General features: G+C 36.8%; 1 protein-coding gene across 1 annotated transcript; it reads right to left on the reverse strand.

The window, feature by feature from the left end:
• Positions 1-3407: 3407 nt before the first annotated feature.
• LOC150020022 (uncharacterized) lies at positions 3408-14131 on the reverse strand. The gene is made up of 3 exons (XM_090266793.1): positions 14024-14131; positions 12197-12265; positions 3408-5849 (listed from the first exon to the last, which is right to left on the reverse strand). The coding sequence occupies exons 2-3, from the start codon at positions 12248-12250 to the stop codon at positions 3543-3545; spliced, it is 2361 nt and encodes a 786-aa protein (XP_090122919.1). The 5' UTR covers positions 12251-12265; positions 14024-14131; the 3' UTR covers positions 3408-3542.
• Between the last annotated feature and the right edge of the window lie 6957 nt (positions 14132-21088).

Here is a 21088-nt window from a genome sequence, read left to right on the forward strand (position 1 = left end):
AGTCAACACCGGCAACTCCTGCGGCGCACCTGAAACCAAGCTGTATTGACTCCGTCTTTCCCTTGGACCCTTCAGCTGCGAAGAGAGGGGGGGTCTGCTGCATGGGCAACAGCAGACCCTCCATATCACCCTGCCCAGGCTCTGTAGCTTCAGCTTCACTGGAGAGGACACTCCAGTGTCATCGCAAGATGTCGATTCAACACGGGAGGAGACAGATACCGTGTCACTCCCGAGTCGGACTGCACAGCCATTCTCGGCGGTGCAGATGGACTCTTAAGAAGCTACGCCATCGTCTCTCGAGACGGACGGCTGCCGACGACGACGGATATACACCTGTGTGCCCAGACTCCAGATCAAGAGAGGAAAATCTCTGGCTTCTCAGGGACTTCTTTTGGCTCAATTAGAAAACTCACAAAGCATAACACATCCATCACCTTAGATAAGGTTTCCTCAACCTCAGCATTACTAACACTTAAAAAGACTGTTCTGGATGCTGTAGGTTGCTTAGTAGCCTCCCTGTCTTTTACCCACTTATTTAGGCAGAATAATACTTCCTCCCCACCTCAGAACCTGTCCATGCTCTAATCTCTGAAACCTAAGAATATTTGTTACATGGTCAGGGTGAATTTAGATGGCAGATGAAATAATGATTGCTAATCAGCTGACTTTAAGCAGATTATCCTGAATTATCCAGGGCACAATGTAATCGTAAGAGTTCTTAAGTGTGAAAGAGGGAGGCAGAGTCAGAGAAGGCGATGTGATCTTGGAAAGTCAAGTTGGAATGATGCACTTGAAGATGGAGGAAGAGGTCACAAGCTATAGAATTCAGGCAGCCTCTAGAAGCATGAAAAGGCAAAAAAAACTGGGGGTCCCCTAGAGCCTCAAGGAGGAACACAGCCCTCCTGACACCTTGGTTTTAGCCCAGTGAGACCCATTTTGGATCTTTGAACATAATTTTCTGAGTGACCAATTATGTTTTATTGTTTAGATCTTGATAATAATAATTATTAAATTATTTAAGTAAATTATTCCCAATTTTGGGCCAACAGCAGCTTAGGAAATGTCACTTAGAATAGGTTGTTTCCTTCTTAATTGAGCACACAGATCCCTGTAGTTCCTCTTTCTAAAGCACAATACTTTGTTTAATGTGTGCCCCAGCCAAGTGTCAATCCTGTATACATTGCTGGAACTCAAGCACCAAGCACAGTGCCTGGCACATGCTAGACATTTGCTGAAGTGAATTATGCTGAATTGCCTGAAGCACCTTAGATGAAGCATTTTTTACTTTTTGCTCACAATCCTGTGACTACCGAGTTGTGTGTAGTAAACCCAGTGCTTCTGATCATTGCAGGACACTCAATGCAGCCCAGCTATTCATTTGACAGAGCTTCAAGAATATCACGCACAATACAAGCTCAGGAAGCATAAGTGAGGGGGAACAGGTTGCGGGGAGGAGTCTCTGGTGAAAGTTGTTCCTGACAGGAATGAGGGAAACAAGACTAGAGAAGTTAGCACTAGGGAAAGAGTATGCTGAATGTGAAATGAAGTTGATGGCCAACTTGCAAAACTGATGGACCCATGTTCCATTGGAATGTCAGTGTGGTATGACTCAGCTAATTCATTTTACCAAGGCTCATGGGAGAATGGAGAGGAATGAACAAGAATCCTTCCTTATCAAAATGGTCCCTCCAGGTGCCCAAGCTAGGCTGGCAACTGCAATAGGGTGGATGCCAGAAATGGGAAAAATTGTCAGAATTGAAATCTTGGGGGTGGTAAGATAATAGCTGCCAAAAGTCAAAGGGATAAAAAGCTCTTGATGACAGGAACTATGCTTTTGACTACATTTGCATAAAGGACATAGTAAAGTGCCTAATTGGAGGTCAGACTGAGGAACTGGAGTTGGCTTGAGTCTGTCCAGTTGTCACTAGCAGGAGCAGGGAGCTGACAGTGCTGAGACTCCAATGGCTCCATGCTGGAAAATTAGTGGGGTGTGGTTTTATTTGTAATGCTTAAGCAGCACAGAGGTTTAGAGGCCTGGTAATGTTAGTGATACTTCACAAGGAGGTTGATGAAATCTGGCATGTAGTGCCCTGGGGTAGGAGTTCATAGCTGTTCTAAAAAGCCAAATACACATAGATGTGAATACATATTTATGACTTTTCATATATTCCACAAAGAGTTGGTGTAATCTTTTTGTGTAAAAGAATCAAAGAATAAGATCCAGAGACAAATAAAATTTGAAGTGACAGCAACATACCTGGTTGATATTATTAAGTTGATTGAGCACAAGGAATTCTGTAACCATATTTACTGGTTGCATTCTGAAAAGCAATATTTTTGCTATAATCAAGATTCATTTTACTTCTACTTCTTTTTAAGTAAAATTCTGTCTCATGTCTCCTTTAGACATTTAAATTTACTAGAATAGATAGAATAGACTTTCAACTTCACAAATGAATAAATCAATGATGCCGTCGTTATAAAAAGTGTTATTTAATTTAAGAGCTATTTTCAGGGGTCATAAAATGATCAATTCATTGAGGTATTATTTTATGTTTTATATTTTTAGGCTGTTCTGCTATATTTAAGAAATCACCTTTAATGTTTTTAATATATATTTATTTTGTGTTTGTATTGATATGTTTGTGTATTTTTTAAAATTTTAATCTTATGTTTCTTTTCTTAGAAATTATGTTATTTGGTTATATTTTAATTGCCTAGATTCCACATAGATATGTCCATTTCCAGGAAAAGGCAGTAAAAATTGATATAATTTTATAATTTCTCTTGCTGCCATCTCTGCCCTTTCTGTGCAGGAAGCCAGGAGCTCTTATATATTTTGATTCCTACATATTTGGCTTCAAGATGCTGAGACAGGCTACTATGTGCTGTTCCTCATTAGCAATTCAGCCTTCTCCGCTTAGCTGTTTACCCTGGGAGGACGACTATACAAACTTTATTATGTGGTTTCCCCTGCCGGTTAGATTTTGGTTGGAGCCCAGTGATGAACACAATAGGAGAAGAAAAGAGGTAGGGGTACCATCCTGCACTCTGTGTGCTGTCATACGCATTATCTTATAGTAATTATACCCTTAACAGCAACAGGTCCCACTGGGTGGCCTTTTGTCCACTGTCTGAACTCTCACTGAGAGTTTGATATTGGTATTTGATATTTTTACCTCATCAATTCTAGGCGTACTACAAGCTCCACTGTGGTTAGGCCCTGAATGACTCAATATTCTTTTTTAGTTCACTTAATCCTGCCCCTTCTCTTTAAGTAGATACTTTATTAAATGTCTTTACAAAAATCAAAGTTCTCTGTTTTCTTCTGGGAAACTGACTAGTCAGTTGTTGGTAAGTAATAAAATATAGGATAGAGTGGTAGTCATTATGACAGCAATTGGTGCTTATTGTTGCTCAAATAGTACTTTATTTTAATTCTTTGGTGTGCTAGTTACATCAGGGTTGATTCCATTGAAATAACTGAAGTTCATTTTTTCTATGAGCTCAGAAGAGTTTGGGAAATATCATTTCTCATATCTTCAACCAAAAATTGAAACTATTTTATCCCAAATATGCTTTAAAGCTTTACTGAGTGATGTAGTTTGATTGAGAATTGTCACTGGGGTAGTGGTACTGTGCACTATGCTAGAGGGAGAGGTCATGTTAATGTGAGGAGTAGATGTGGTAGATGCTGTGGTAGTTTCAGCTAATGCTGTGGCAGTAAGCTCTGTTGACGAAGTGGTAGGTACTGCTGAGGAGGAGGTGGCTTCTGTTTTGGTGATGGTTGGTTCCATGGAAGTGCTGGTGGTGGTGGTTGTTTTAGTTGGTCCTGTAGAAGTGAGAATAGCTGTTGTGGAAGTGGCTTCTGCGGAAACGATGTTGGTTGCAGCTGTAGTGGGTTCTGTGGAAGTGGTAGTTGTTAGTGTGGGGGTGGGTTCTGTGGGAATGTTGGTTTCTCTAGCGGTGGCGGCAGGTTCTGTAGAAGTGATGGTGGTTTCTACTGAAGTGGGTACTATGGAAGTGGTGGTCACTGCCATTGTGGTGGTGGGTTCTGTGGGAATGATGGGGGTTGCTGTTGTGGTGGATTCTGTGGGAGTGGCAGTGGGTTCTGTGGGAATGATGGGGGTTGCTGTTGTGGTGGATTCTGTGGAAGTGGTGGGTTCTGTGGAAATATTGATGGTTGCTGTTGTGGTGGATTCTGTGGAAGTGGAGGTGGCTTCTGTGGAAACGATGTTGGTTGCAGTTGTAGTGGGTTCTGTGGAAATGTTGGTTTCTCTAGCGGTGGCGGCAGGTTCTGTAGAAGTGATGGTGGTTTCTACTGAAGTGGGTACTATGGAAGTGGTGGTCACTTCCGTTGTGGCAGTGGGCTCTGTGGAAGTGGTGATGGGTTCTGTGGAAGTGGTGGTGGGTTCAGTGGGAATGATGGGGGGTGCTGTTGTGGTGGATTCTGTGGAAGTGGTGGGTTCTGTGGGAATGATGGGGGTTGCTGTTGTGGTGGATTCTGTGGGAGTGGTGGGTTCTTTGGGAACAATGGGGGTTGCTGTTGTGGATTCTGTGGAAGTGGTGGCAGGTTCAGTGGGAATGATGGGGGTTGCTGTTGTGGTGGATTCTGTGGGAGTGGTGGGTTCTTTGGGAACGATGGGGGTTGCTGTTGTGGATTCTATGGGAGTGGTGGGTTCTTTGGGAACGATGGGGGTTGCTGTTGTGGATTCTGTGGGAGTGGTGGGTTCTTTGGGAACGATGGGGGTTGCTGTTGTGGATTCTGTGGAAGTGGTGGCAGGTTCAGTGGGAATGATGGGGGTTGCTGTTGTGGTGGATTCTGTGGGAGTGGTGTGTTCTTTGGGAATGATGGGGGTTGCTGTTGTGGATTCTGTGGAAGTGGTGGCAGGTTCAGTGGGAATGATGGGGGTTGCTGTTGTGGTGGATTCTGTGGAAGTGGTGGGTTCTGTGGGAATGATGGGGGTTGCTGTTGATGTGGATTCTGTGGGAGAGGTGGGTTCTTTGGGAATGATGGGGGTTGCTGTTGTGGTGGATTCTGTGGGAATGGCAGTGGGTTCTGTGGGAATGATGGGGGTTGCTGTTGTGGTGGATTCTGTGGGAGTGGTGTGTTCTTTGGGAATGATGGGGGTTGCTGTTGTGGTGGATTCTGTGGAAGTGGTGGGTTCTGTGGGAATGATGGGGGTTGCTGTTGTGGTGGATTCTGTGGGAATGGCAGTGGGTGCTGTGGGAATGATGGGGGTTGCTGTTGTGGTAGATTCTGTGGGAGTGGTGGGTTCTTTGGGAATGATGGGGGTTGCTGTTGTGGTGGATTCTGTGGAAGTGGTGGCGGGTCCTGTGGGAATGATGGTGGTTTCTGTTGTGGTGGATTCTGTGGAAGTGGTGATAGTTTCTTCTATAGTGATGGGTTCTATAGGGGTAGAGATTGTGGTTGTAGGTATGGGGGTTGTTTTAATTTTGGGTACAGGTTTACGGATGTGATGATAAATAGAATATATAGAAACAATGGGATATAAGGGTCTCTGTATCCCAATAGGTCTTGGAGGGTATGGTATTTGTTGCAATGGTAAATTTGGATAGCCTGGAAAGGGTTGAGGCTGTCTAATTGGGTTGAATGGGTGGGGTCGAGATGAAATGGGCCATGGTCCAAGGGGAGGACGAAGAGGATGAGGAGGATGAGGAACATTCCCTGGTAGACGCAAAGGAGGAGGAGGGGGTCGTGGAATAAATCTTGAGCCATAGAGAAGAGGCAGGCTTGCTGGAACCCCTCTTGGGTTGTGGGGTAGATGGTGTGGTGGCAGCTGGACAGGTCCATAGTGTCTCCTGGGAACTCTCTGGCCATCACTGGACTGTGGTGATAAAAATTGAACAAAAACAAAAAATGCAGTTTTAAATTTTGTCAAAGTTGAAACATTAGTATATGTACTTTAAAAAGTCATAGTCATATATTTCACTGAAAAAATAAGTTAGAAGAAGGAAAGAATAGCATATTTCTCTCCCTTCTGGAACTCTAGCAGTCAATAAAAACCAGAACAGTATTAAATCCAAAAACAAACAACAAAACAAAACACAAGACAACTTTACTCTCTGACCTAAAGATTTTGGAGAGGACCAAATTACCTTGATTGCCTAATGAAAAAAGCTACCTTTGGTAGTTGGTTCAAATGCAAGTAAATGCTCCAGTGATATGACTAGCATACATTTGGTCCTGTCCAAAATGTCCACAGAGACATTTAGTCCATGCTGACCCATGTACTGCACCCCATGTACCATGACCAGCTAGGTTTCTCAGGTGAGAAGGGGTATTATTGGCAACCACAACACAATTATTGAATCAATAAAACATAATAGTCTAAAAAACCTACTAATCTTGTAAACCAAAAGTATAAACAGACATTGTGGTATGTTTGCACCCAGGGACGTTTCCTAAGCATGGATTATTTGCATAGGACTAAATTTCCAAAATCTTTTGGCATGTACCAAATGTCTTTCAAGGCAGTGGAATTATCTGAGAACATTCTTTCTTATTCCCCATTCCAGGTGAGTGAGATTCCAGGTTCTGAACAATGAATTAACTTTGTAACTGGTTATTGAGAAACTATTATATGTGATACATCATTTAGGGGTTAAGGGAAACATGTTTAAGATATGAACCCTTCCTTACACAAGTATGAAATCCAGTAGAAACCATGGCCCCCCACTCCCAAACTACAATCTGGAGAATACAACAAAAAGTCTATGGGAAGCAATATAGAGTGTTAAGACAAAAACACTGGAGTCTGATTGTTGGAATCAATTTTTCACTGTAGCAAGCTAGCTGGGGTGCTTACTCTCTCTATGCCTGTGCCTCCGCTTTTCTAAGATAGTTCTAGAAATAGTTTTCATCTTATATAGTGGCTGATAAAATTACATATACACCTGTATTCTATGTAAAGTGCTTAGACATAGTAAATAAGGTAAAAAATCTATAAATTTGAACTATTTCATATTCTATGATTGCCAGGGTGGCAACTGCCAGTTTTGTATATCCGACAGTGGTTCAAATAATAATTAATGAAAGTGCAAAAAAGTTCTAGGTGCAATAGCAATTTGGAGGGAGAGTTTATTTTTGACAAAAGGGAGAGGGTTAAGGATTGCCTGGTAGGAAAGATAGCATTTGAAATGAGGCTTAAACAATAGAGTAGGAATAGGGAGGTGGAAATCAAATTAAATGAATGTAAGCCAGTGAATAGTGTCAGGAAAATACGAATCTTATTTTAGAAACCGTCAGAACACCAGTTTATTTTAACAGAAGTTTCAGGAAGGTGCAAGACTCTAGTCACTCTCTTGTAACCTTCAACTTCTTGCTTGTGTGTCTTTTTACCCTATTGACTTGGGAAACATCGAACTCTTCGATCAACTCTGTACCTATTGCCATCTCTCCTTCTACTTCCAGGTTGGTGAATGTTGCTGGAGATGCCATAAGTCTCTAAATATTAACAACAGTAGAGATACATAGTCTGCCCTCACCTGGAGACTCAGCAATGCTAATTCATTCTTCCCTGTTTTCCTCCAAAGTCTGTCTTCTCAGCATCCACACTCCTCTACCTCTTCTCACCTCCTACCCCCTCGAGAGATAATTTTGCCTTCTATTTTGCACAACTGAGGCTATCACATGAAGGACTTTGCACTTCTGCCCACACACCTGTAAGTCTCACCTATATCTAGTTGTTCCCTCTTCTTGTTTACAGCCAATATCTTCACCTGCGTTCTGTATGGATCTCTTCTTCCTCCCCAGGGCTGTTCCTCTCTTAATTATTACATTGCCTTTCAACTTTTTTTTTATTTTTTAAATCTCTGGCTCTATGATCTGAGGCTATATAACAGCAACTTACATCTTATATACTAAAGAAGCCCATTGATCACCTAGTGTACTCCTGCACTATCATCAATAGGTTTTCACCTTCCATTCCTAGAGAGATATTGGGGAAGGCTAGACTAGCTTTTTCTCTCTACTTCCTAATATCCTATTCACTTTTTATCCTGGATTCTATCCCTGACATAAAAACTAATCTCTTTTACAAAGATCACCAATGACTCAAATATGACATAAAGAAGTTAGCATAGAATTTGGCCTACTTTGATTGTTAATGAAATTAAATGTTACTTTTTGTAAACTTCTTAATAATGTTGAGTTAACCTTATGATTATTTTATAAATGATATATTAAGCTTTTATATGCCCATTGCCTTGGTATGTGCCTCTGTAGTTTAGGGGTTGACAAACCAAAGCTCTGAGCCAAATGAAGCTTGCCTGTACATAAAATTTTATTGGAAGACAGTCATACTCTTGTTTATTGAGGCTGCTTTGGTTCTCTATTAGCTGAACTGATCAGTTGATGAACAGACTATATCACCCACAAAGTCTAAAATATTTACTACCTGGCAATATTTGGAAAAAGTTTGTGAATCCTTGGTTATTATCACAAACCCATGTTGTATTCCTATACAGATTTAAGCCCGTTAGAGTCAGAAATCATTTTTTATGCCTCTACAGTATTAATAGGCAGTATTAAATACATATTTATGAATGCTGTTTGGATGTTGTAGAAGTTTCATTTTTTTTACAAACATCCCTGAATATGGGAGATGAGGGTGTGTGGGAAGGAGCTACATCTTTCTAAGACTGCACTGACGTTATGCACTGTTTTTGCATATCACTCAGAGTAAAAACCCAAGCTATTTGAAGGCTCTTGAGACTTCATGCTGTCTTACCCTCTTCTATCCTTTTGGTCTCCCTCCTGATCCTCTCTTCCTTCTCACTCTGTACCAGACCTACTAACCTTGTTCTTCATGCCAGTCAGGCATACCTCTTTTTCAGATTTCGATATTTCCTGTTTTCTCTGCTTGCATGATTGGTTTTTTCACCTCCGTCAGGTCTTTAAGCAAATGTCATTTTCTATCCAACTATCCTATCAAATATCCTATCCCAAAATGAAAACTTGTTCTATTCTCCCCTCAGCCCTTCTAAAATTCAACATCCCCTCCTCCCTTTCCTGTATTACATATAAGTTCCATGATGTCAGTACGGCTTTGTCTGTTTTTGCTCACTGCCATTTAGTCAACATCTACAAAAGTTCCTGGTGGACAGCAGGTTCTCAAAAAATATTTTGAGGTGAATAAATTACATGAGTTAGTGATAAGCAGAAATTGCCCTAACTTGAATTGTTTGCTAATTTCTTCCTGGCACAAGGCAAGGAGCATAAGTCTCTTTTCTTGAAGATATTTGAGGGGAACAAATACTTAGAAGTCCTTATTTTTTTCCCAGTTTGGTTTTATGGCTTCTACTGGCTATGGCATTGCTATTCAAAATGTTAGTCACTGAGCAAGAGCATTAACATCAAACATCACCTGAGAGCTTGTTAAAAATGTAGACTCCTGGACCCCATGCTGGCCTATTGGATTGGAATCTGCATTTCTACAAAACCCTCCAGTGATTTGTGTGCTTTTAGATTGTGTGGAATTTTAGAAATACCAGCTGGTCTATGTTATTTGATAACTGCTTATAGGTTGTTCTGTTCTGACTAGGGGTTTGATTCATTTATGCTTATTCTTTATAATTTTGTTTTCTTATACTCATTCATATTTTTATTCTTAAAGATTAGAAATTGCCAGACTGACTGCTCTGTTTCAAGCAGCTTAGTGGACAGAATGTGCTGCCCTTAGCTTTCTTGTGTTCCTGGCAAATATCTCTTGTCAAATATGGACCCTTTGGCCCTGGCTGGGTGGCTCAGTTTGTTGGAGCCATCTCTCCATGCACCAAAAAGTTGTGAGTTCAATCCCTGGTCAGAGGACATATTGAGGTTGTGGGTTCGATTCCCAGTTGGGGTGCATATGGGAGACAACCAATTGATGTTTCTCTCTCACATCAATGTTTCTCTCCCTCTCTCCCTCTCTCTCTCTCTCTCTCTCTCTCTCTCTCTCTCTCTCTCCCTCTCTCAAATCAATAAATACATCCTCAGGTGAGGATTAAAAAATATATGGGCCTTTTGTCTTGGAGCTTAGATTTATGTGATTACGCATCCCCTCACCATACTTCAGATATTCTTAAAATGCATGAGTTAGTGGTAAGAGTAAGAAATCTATTCATTAGTTATGCAGCCAACTACACAGAAGCCAATTGACTCATTTCACGGCTGAGGCTTGCCTCATTTGTTGCTCTGTGTATGTATTGGTGCATTCAAATACCTATCTGGCCTTCCAGAGGTTTTGCAAAGTTTAACTCTAATGTGAGAAAATCCATGTACTAAATTTATGTTTTTTAGGACATGGAAACCTCTGCTTCTTATATAAATGGGATTCTCTATCTTATAAGCTAGAAAAATAATTTTTCTTAAGTTGCATTAGTTTTGCAGTTGAAACTTCTGGAATAGAAATATGCTATTGTAAGAATTTTCAAAATGCATGCTTTGTATAGTTCTTTGGAAGTTACCTCCTGTCAGTGTGAAATAGGGGGTTGTAGGAAAGGAAGCCTAAATACTATTTTTTTCTCTATTGTCTCTGAAAATTGCTCTAGTCTACAAAATCAGATATAATTTTATCTACCTTTCCTAAGTTTGCTTGTCCACAGACCTTTATTTATCTTCTAATCTATTAACATTTTTGGAAAGTCTAAAGCAAAGTTTATTAATGTGGCCAGTGAAGTCCTATTTGTCACAATGTGTTGGGGAATGCTTCAAAAATAGTGGTTTATTGTAGCATGGTAAATTTGATAATTAATTATAATCATTGACCTAAGGCTTTTCATTTGATGCATTAATTTCAACAGAATTGACCTTAAAATCTTTTTATATACCTCATGTAATTAGAACACAATAGTATAGGAAGTTGATTTTTAAAAATGTTTTTGAGTGATCTCAAACTTTAGCATGGAAAAGAATCTTTTAGAATGCAAGTCCCCAGGCTCTCCAGTCATATATATATATTTAAAAGTGTTAGGATAAAGAATTTTTAAAGTTCTGAGATAATTAGATCTCATGTTTCTAATACAGGCAACCCATAAAATAAAATATTGTTTTACTTCAACATTGTATTATAAGTGAGAAACTGAGCCCAATGAAAATGAACCACTTGTCTAAGAATATTTATACAGATGTTATTAATTGTACCAGCATAATAAGTCTACTTTATCTGCCTATGTTATTGCATGTGCCTGATGACAGATGTTGATATCTGTTCATTGTATAATGTAGATGGATTTCTAAATGCTTTCTCTCCAGAAAGTTCTATGAAATGAAGACCTAATCTATAAGCTCCCAAATCTGAATTCAGCATTGGTATGTTTTGTGTCATCCAGCACTGGGCCCAGCACACAGTGGGTTGTCAGTAATTGTTGAAAGGGAAACACATTCTGCGTGCTCTCTCTCCTAACTCTCAACCTAATACCAATATATTTATTCTACGGTAATTGTTCTTTCTCTGATGTTCACATTATTCTGCTGATGTTTTGGCTATGGAACTTATCACTTCCTTTTTTGCATTCTATGTTTTGGAGCCTACCAAATGCTTTTTAAAAGTTTGAATGAAAGTGTTTCTAGAGTGAATGACCTTTTTTTTCTCCCCTGTTTTTATTTTTCCTTAAGTAAGAAAGGAAAGAGTGGAGTAAACAGTAAAGAAGGACTTTGCTTCTCAGTCAGTTGCAGAAACATGTTAACTGTAACCAATGTGTTTTTGTAGATCATAAATGCTTTCTAATTTTGTCTTTACAAATATTTTTTAACAAAAATGGTTATACAACCAGTGGTATGTGATATATGCATTGATGCATCATGTTTTCCTTCTAGAAAGTTTATTTTGAACTTTCTATTTTCCCATTTCCCATAGCCTTAAAACATTAAGTAAACTTCAATAATATTTTTCTGACAGTTTGATTGTGTTACTTTTGAAAAAGAAAAAAAAAAGAAAGAGCCGTTCCTAGGTAAAGAGATAGCTTTCCCAGATTTGACCTACCCTCAATTCCTTCATGCCCAAAACTACTGAACAGAGAATTATATATAAAAGAGAAAGAAAAAAGAAAATAGTAACAAGTCTATAATGATTGACATCTTGACATTATATTGTTACATAAAGAAGGAGGACATAATTAGTATCAAAACTTTGTATGAAGTTATAATTAATACAAAGTATATCAAGAATTTCTAGAATTGGAGGACACTTACCAAGAAACATGCAATAAGAGCCAACAGGCTGAAGCTGAAAGTTGATTTTTTCATTTTTTAATGTTGCCCCTGAAAGCAGAAAAAGATTGTCAGTAGTTAGTCAAATTGATAATATTATTTTTCTTAATTTAATATAAAAATTTAGAAATGATTCAAGTACATGTTATGTAATGTGACCAAAAAAAAAAAAAAAAAAAAAAGGACAACAGCATTTTATAGATATGCTTGAAATTTAGAGGAAAAGAAGAGCATACCCTGTATAGTAATATTGTTATTTCTGATATTTTATAACTAAATTTTAGGACTTGTATTTTATAAAAGGTAATTCCAGATACTTAAAAAATGCTTTTTGAAAGAGCTTTTTTGAAAAATTCTTGTGGACTCTGGTGTGACTAGATTGGAGAGATATAACTTATGTGGTTGTACTTCTGATAATATTTGTTAAAATTAGTCAAAACTTACAGATTTCTGTAGATTCATGATCTGTATAGTGGCAATGTGACTGGACAATTGTAAAACCCAATATATTATTGCAATTATTTTTTGAAAACAAAAAATGTAATTCCTCTATTATATTTACCTGAAAGGAAAATAATTGTACAATGTGCATCTTTAACATCAACACATTGAGTTTTTCCCCAAGTGATTCTCAAAAGCAAATTATTGTCCATCAGTGATTAAAGTAGGAAAAAGATGTTTTGTCCTTAATTTGATTATAGTTTTCAGCAATATATCATAAGTCCATGGTAACCTGTGCTCTAGGAAGGCTAACCTCAAGCACCCTCACATTGACAGATTGCCTTGGGGTCACTGTGGTGCCTACCGTCTGTGCCATCTTTAAAAATGACATAGGAGAAGAGGTCCACAGAATCCACAGTGCTCCTGTGGCCACCTCCTTAAAAGTACCTTCTCTAATATGCTCTTTGTAGGCATTTAAAAACATATAAAATACTCAGCTCAAACAAAAACAACAGAAATGCAGATCTATTTTCAATGTGTCTTTAAAACTCTTTCACTTTGATTGACTTTAGAGACCATTAAAATACATCAGCAGAAAAGTGTCAATAAATTGTGAAGCTGGATGTAAATTAAGCAACCATTCAATACCATTGTTTTTCCTGACACACTCTTTCAGAAATGTTAAAGATTTGGTGAGCTTTACCACTGACAATGTGTTTTCTTAAAACATATCTAAGATTTTTAGGTAGTTAAGACTATCTCTGTTTTTTCTTCAGCTTTATTGAGTTATGATTGACAAATAAAATTATAAGATTATTTAAAGGATACAATGTGATGAGTTGATATGTGTATGCATTGTGAAAAGATTCTCCTTATGGAGTTAATTGACACATATATCACCTCACATAGCTACACTTTTCTCTTTATTTTTGGGTGAGAATGTTCAAGTTCTACTCTCAGCAAGTTTCTGTTATACAACAGTGTTGTCAATGGCAATCTGTGTTATACTTTAAATGTCAGACTTCATTCATATTATAACAGGGGAAATTTGGACACTTTTACCAACCTCTCCATATATCACCAACCATAGCCCCTCATAACCACTTTTCTACCTTCTGTTTCTATGAGTTTGATTTTTTAAAAAAGAGTCTACATATAAGTAATACCATACAGTATTTTCCTTTTTCTGTCTGGTTTATTCTACTCAGCAAAATGCTTTTCAGGTCCACCCACATTGTTGCAAATGAAATAGTTTTTTCTTTTTAAAGGCTAAATAATATTCCATTATATTTTATCACATGTGAGAATGATAAACTTGAGAATAAGAGCAAAAGTCAAAATACTTACATCTATATTTCTAATACATACCTTGGTTGGAGATTCTTCATTGAAACAAGCAAACTTGCTTAATTTTACTTTTGCCAGATAGTCAGTTTATACAGCCACTGATTGAAAATTCAAGAAGAGAGAGAACTTCCACTGGAAAATCTTCCTTTATAAATACCTTCATCTGGATTTTTATTGGAGTTTAGAAGAAGGTTGAGTGAAGGTAATGTTCTGGGTTGATTTTCTTTACCTAAACAAAGAAATGACAGTGGCAGTTGCCAGTTTGGCAACTTCATTCATAGAACTGTCATCCCGGCCTTGGGAAAGCATGCGGATTGGTCTAACACAGTGGTTTTCAAACTTGACTGACATTAAAACAACCTGGGCAGCTTTCACAATCTATGAGGCAGGAAGACCGGCAAAAGTGTTTTTAAAAGTGTCCTGTAGGGTTTACAAAATGAAACCATCTTTGAGAACCACTGCTGTAAAAGAGTGTGGATTCTGGAGTTTTCCCTAGTTTAGGCATATGAATCAGAACTGATATGTATATTGTAAGAATTACTTATTTTGAAAAATGGAAAAAAAGTTTAATTCAGTTGCCTCAGTTTTCAGAGGAAAAAGATCTTGTGGTAGGAGGGAGAGAATTAGTAAACACAGCCTTTATAGTTTCTTAATTTTAATTTGATATTTCTTTTCTAGTTGTTATTTTATTTAAAATTATTAAAGGTACTGTAAACAGGCTTTTACGGTATAAAAAGTGCTTAATAAATTTGCTTGTAGCTAATGAATAGGGTAAAGGGTAAGAAAATACCTCAAGATATATTAAGTTCTGTAAGTATATTATCTCAATTACCTGAACAATATGAACACATACAATATACACTAGCTTAGCAAAGATGGTAGGTATTAAAAACTTCATGACCTGTTTTTAATTTATGGCAAATGGATATAGTGAATCAGATAATTTTATATTTAAAATGAATCCAAGTATTGAGAGATTTAACCACATGTGATCAATGTATTCAACTGAGAAAAATTATCCTATGCTAGGAAGTCCTTCTCTAATAGCTATAGTTTGTTTAGTCCTTACCATGTCCTAGGCTATGTGATATTGCTTCATGTGAGTTAGATCATTCAATCATTCAATCTTCATAGAAACCCTTGCAACTTATATTATTCTTGCCATATTACTGATAAAAAAATAAAATCATATGGAAGTCAATTAACTTGGTTAAGTTAATTGCACAAATATTTAAGATAGGGTTGAACTTAAATTTGACACATTTAAGAATTTGAATTTTTCCCACTGCACTATTTTCTTCCCAAATCTAATTGTTTCCCAATAACTTAACTAAGAAGCACACTATTTTTGTTGTTGTTGCACCAACTAATGTGTGGATGCAACCCCTTAGTAATCTGTCATATCGATCTAAATGGTTGTAAATATTATTTAAAGAGGGAATAGAGAAGAATCAAAAAGAAAATATCAGAAAAATGTAATGCATACATGTAAGTATTTTTCAAGAAATATTTTATGGTTGTACATGGAGGTATATATTGGGTTCTGTAAGTTATATGTCCCTGAGTTGCAGTCAGAAAACTATGAAAGCCTTTTCTTATAGGGCAATTTAGTGGTTTGTGTGGGATAAAGTCAAGTAGCCTGATTGTATTCCCACCTCTGTTCTGTCTTTAGCTATTTGCTGTATGGACCATTACTAATCAATGCCAATATAGTCATCCAAAAATAGGATAGTATTAATTATACATGATAGAATTTTTTTGAAGATTAACTGAAATTGTATATAGAAAATAAGACCCTTGTGATTATTAAATGTTAGTCAAAATTTCAATAGGAGTTTTTTATTTTCTCACTTTATTTTTAAACTATCCTGATATGATACTTTTATGGTAATTAAGTTATAATGCATGAAAGGACACTTGACTTGGGGTGGTGAATACATAATACAATATACAGTATATAATTTTAATTAACCAATGTCACCCTAATAACCACTGGCAAGCCATTCAATTAAAAATACATTTTAAAGGTGACTTAAAAGCTTTTGGTGGTGATAAGGGAATTGAGTTGAAATTGGTCTTAAACTACCAAGTTTTCTTTGCCTTGTCTTATCTTTGGCTAATAATTTCATGTAGTGGACAAGTAAAAATCATACACAATTTTTTAACTTACTTATGAATTGGCCATTTTCTCTTCTGGGAAGTGCCTATTCAGGTCCTCTGCCCACTCTTTAATTGGGTTGTTTGATTTTTTTGGTGTTCAGTTGTCTGAGTTAGTTATAAATTTTGGATATTAGCCCCTTATGTATATCCCTAAAATTTTGATATGTCATAACATCTTTCTCATTTGTCTCTATGTATATTTTGATTTCTTCTTTTATTTCTGCTTTGACCCAGTTGTTGTTTAGTAGGATATTGTTCAATTTCCACATATTTGTGGTTTCTCCAGCTTTCTTTTGCACTTGATTTTCCATTTCAAAGCACTGTGTTTGCAGAATATGCTTGGTATGATTTTAAGCTTTCTAAATTTGATGAGGATTGTTTTGTGTCTCAAGTTTGTCACTTCAAGACCTGAATACAGAGTTAATTTATATTCCATGTTGCCTCTCAAATCTAAATAAGCTACATAAACTTAACTAACATTATATGTTATAATATGCTTTAGAGATTAGTCAATTGAATTTACAGTCAGATCATTTTACTTCAAAGTATAATACCAACGTTTAGTTACTGGGTGATATCAGACAGTCTATTTTAACTCATTGTATCTCAACAGCTTCACTGAAAAATGTGGACATTTATAATTTTCATGTCATGGAGTTAAGCTGTCCATCATTTATTCATTCACTCATTCCACATTTATACAATGCCTACTCGGTGTCAGACGTGGTGCTCTTTGTTAAAGTCCTAGAATATTTAAGTGGTTAGGGTTTTAAAAATATTTTAGCAGTCACAAGTGGTGTAGCCACATCTTGAGAAACAATCTTGAAAAAATTTTTATGTCATAGTTAAGAGTAAAAAACTGACTAGTTAGGCCCTAATCAGTTACTGAACAACTAATTACACATCCAAACAGTGAAGATAATTCTGTTTCTAACTTAACACGAACAGTTCAATAAACAACTTTCTTCTCTGACATTAATTCAGGTTGTCAAAAGAGCAATGACTCTTCTTTCTTGCTTTGATGCCAGCATATTGTCCAGCCAAGTGTTTTAAATCCAGGAAAAATCTGCATTGTAATGGATCACTGGCTCTGAAGGACTTAGGATGAACATTGGCAAAACTGAAAGGTAATTTCTGAGTGACTTGGGATCAACAAAAGATCAGAGCAACATAAGCCAATGAAAGCATATAAAGAACAATATAAATGAACAAATAAATCAGAAACAGACTCATAAAACAGACTGATGAATGCCAGAGGGGAATGGGGTTTGGGGGACTGGCTGAAAAAGGCAAAGGGATTAAGAAGTACAAATTGACAGTTAAAAAATAGTCATGGAGATGTAAGGGTTATAGTCACTAATATTGTAATAACTATGTATGGTGCCAGGTAGGTACTGGAAAATATATGATTGTCTAACCACTATGCTGTACACCTGAAACTAATACAAAAGAATATTGAATGTAAACTCTAACTAAAAACTTTTAAATTAAAAAGCAATAAACAGTCACTCAAGTTAATCTTAAATTAATTCACGGTGTCAAGAGATCCTGAGATAATACTTTCTAGAAGGGTACCTAATGAGCTAATGTCTCTGGTCACAGGAAGTTCAAAATGACAGTAGAGTAGTAGAGTCACATGATTTTTGGTGCAGAGACTTATGTGACAGGTGGAAAATGTTTTTGTGGTATACGTAATTAGATTTAGCAAAATTAAACTCAGTCATGCAGTGCCATATTTATGGTCTGCTGCCCTGTTATGCAATAGTAATAACTCTGTTTTTGGACCTATGAAAAGCATATGAATGTGGTTCTTCTAGATTATGTAGTGGAAGATGATTTGGCTTCAGAGTTAATAACACTTCTAATATGTATCATGTTTTTAAATTTACAGGTTGCTTTTGAAAACTTGTGTGAAAAAATTTGTGTGGGTTTAGTCAATGATGCCTTTAGACACTGAGAGAAACATATTCTGTTGACTAAAGGAGTCTAGCACAATGAAATGAGACTAGTACTAGGGTTTTTAGACTGAAGTAGAGCTATAGCTCTGATTTATACAGCAGGGATGCTGCAGGAGGTCCAGTCACAAAGTTCTGTAAACTCTGGAAGTTGGCTATAAATTTCTCCCACTTCCCAAGATACTAAAGTTAAAATTCAAAATATCCATAAACCAAATTACAGTAATTGTTTAAGGTAAGTAAGTACCTTTCCTTCAAATCAATACCATGAGAAAAATTTTTATTTGTTTTCAAATAGAAAGAGTATTATTCTATAATAAACATGAAAGTGATCTTCATAGTATAACCTGCATGATTCCAGTGTATAAATGTAATTAAGTATACAGTTGCCTTTTAATCAGAATTTTGTTAGCTAGATAACTCAAATCATGTGCCCAAAGAATTTCAGTTCCTTTTTCAAATCTCTCTTGGGGAATATCCTAGGCTTTATCTTATTATCCAACATATATTTCCTTTGTTATAATTTTATTTTATTTTTGAAAAATTTGGTTTTATACAAGCTTTCTCTGTAAACTAGATCCAATACTTAAAAAAATTAAAATATAATTGTAACATATTTTTTAATTGATAAATCATGTTATATTTATTTTTCATTTAATATGCAAAGTAACTCATAGTTAGAAAAAAAGAAGCTTTCTAGTTTTTTAAATGAAAAAAGAGCTGAGGGGTAGAGTAAAAGTTATGTTTATCACCTAAAAGCTAGTACAAATGTCATAAAAAACAACTTTACATTTTGGGAAAAATGGTGTTTTCTGCAATGGAAATCAAAAGACCTGAGCTTCAGAACTGGCCTTGTTATTTAAGAATAGCATGGCCTTGGGAGAAATATCATTAACCTCTCAGGGCTTTATTTTCTTCCTTTGTAAAATGGTAAAGTTAAATTGAATAGCTCCTTTTTGTCCCCAATACAGGCAGATCGAGGTTTGGAGGGGCCTAAAGCTTATGTAATTTTGGGAGCTGACCGTAAGAAAAAAAATACAAATTATAATTACCAACTACTTGCAGTGTTGATTGACAGCAGCCATAGAGAAGGGAAGAAAGAGGAATGACTAAATGTCACAGGCTTCATTGAAGCGGGAATTGTTTTCTGGAAGATTGGGAGAGTAATGGTTTCTGTACTATTTGTATTTGGCTTTACTACAGTAACAACAACAAATATCTCAGTAACTAGTTATATATGAAGCTCTTAAAACAGAGTTTGGCAAATGTAAGAAAGCAAATGTTTATTTCTCTCCTATCACATGTTGGCAACCAAGGACAGTCTGTTTCTGCAATTTTGTTGTATGTATGTCTCATTCCAGGACCCAGGCTGAAGAAACAGTCTCTATTTAGGACATGCAGCTCTTGTAGTACAGTATAAAGGAAAACGGTAAGAGAGCAAGACTGATGGAATTTCTGCCTAGGAGTTGCCTATGTTGCCTTGAGCTCACGTTTCAATGCCAAAGCAAGTCAAGATGCCACATTGTCAATGACATATACTTTGCACAGAGGGCCAGATGCCCTGCAGTCCTATGGTATTGAGTGCAAATCTATAATCCTCTTTTTATAAGGGCAGTGGAAGTAAATGGTTGGGAACAGTGGCATCATCTACAACAACTGAGAAGCAGCAGTCAAGGGGATGACAAATCCATTTCATTTTCCTGAGACTGAGGGTTTAGGAAGAATCAATAGCTTCCATTTTAAAGGGTCCATTTATTCCTCATTAAAAAACAACCTTATTCTTAGAAAATCTAACTCCTTCTACTTTCTCTGGGATGCAGTTTTATTAATTATCATCTTTTCAAAACTAAACATTCAACTCCTTATTTTTAACAGTATATAATTCATAATTCATCTTTCCTGAAACAAAATTATGCTCTTGATTGCATTACCTTCTCAAACTATTGACCTGTCTCTTTATGGTCTTTTTAATAGAACTTCTCTTTTGTTGCTGTCTCACTTTTTGCCCCTTAACTTTTTTTAAAGTATATTTTACTGATTATGCTATTACAGTTTTCCCAATCCCCCCCCCCACCTTTGCTCCCTCTGCTTGGTATCTTCCTTCCATTCAGCAATCCTCCCCCTTCCTTAGTTCATATTCATGGGTCATGCATATAAGTTCTTTGGTTTCTCCATTTACTTTACTATTCTCAATGTCCCCCTGTTTGTTCAGTACCTACCAGTTATGCTTCTTGATCCTTGCACCTTTTCCCCAATTCTCCCCGCTTACCCTCTCCACTGATGATCCTCCATATGATCTCCATATCTATGGCTCTGTTCCTGTTCTAGTTGTTTACTTATTATTATTATTTAAGATTCATTTGATGATAGTTGTGAGTTTGTTGTTATTTTACTGTTCAGTTTTGATCTTCTTTTTCTTAAATGTGTCCCTTTAACATTTCATATAATAAGGGCTTGGTGATGATGAACTCCTTTAGCTTTGCCTTGTTTGGGAAGCAACTTATCTGCTCTTTCATTCTAAATAATAGCTTTCCTGAATAGAGTAATCTTGGTTGTAGGTCCTTGCTTTCCATCACTTTGACCTTCTAGCCTGAAAAGTTTCTTTGAGAAATCAACTGACAGTCTTATGGGAACTTCTTTGTAGGTAACTCTCTTCTCTTGCTGCTTTTAAGATCATCTCTTTATCTTTAACCTTTAGCATTTTAATTATGATATGTCTTGGTGTGGTCCTTTTTGGGTCTAGCTTGTTTTGGCTCTCTGTGCTTCCTGGACTTGTATGTCAATTTCTTTTGCCAAATCAGGGAAGTTTTCTTTCATTATGTCTTCACATAAGTGTTCAATTTCTTGCTCTTCCTTTTCTTCTTCTGGCACCTCTATGCTTCAGTTGTTGGTACGTTTAAAATTGTCTCAGAGGTTCCTAAGCCTTTCCTCATTTGTTTCAATTCTTGTTTCTTCATTCTGTACTGGTTGA

The sequence above is a fragment of the Furipterus horrens genome, unplaced genomic scaffold, assembly GCF_987537825.1.
Source record: "Furipterus horrens unplaced genomic scaffold, mFurHor1.1.pri manual_scaffold_2, whole genome shotgun sequence".
NCBI lineage: Eukaryota > Metazoa > Chordata > Mammalia > Chiroptera > Furipteridae > Furipterus > Furipterus horrens.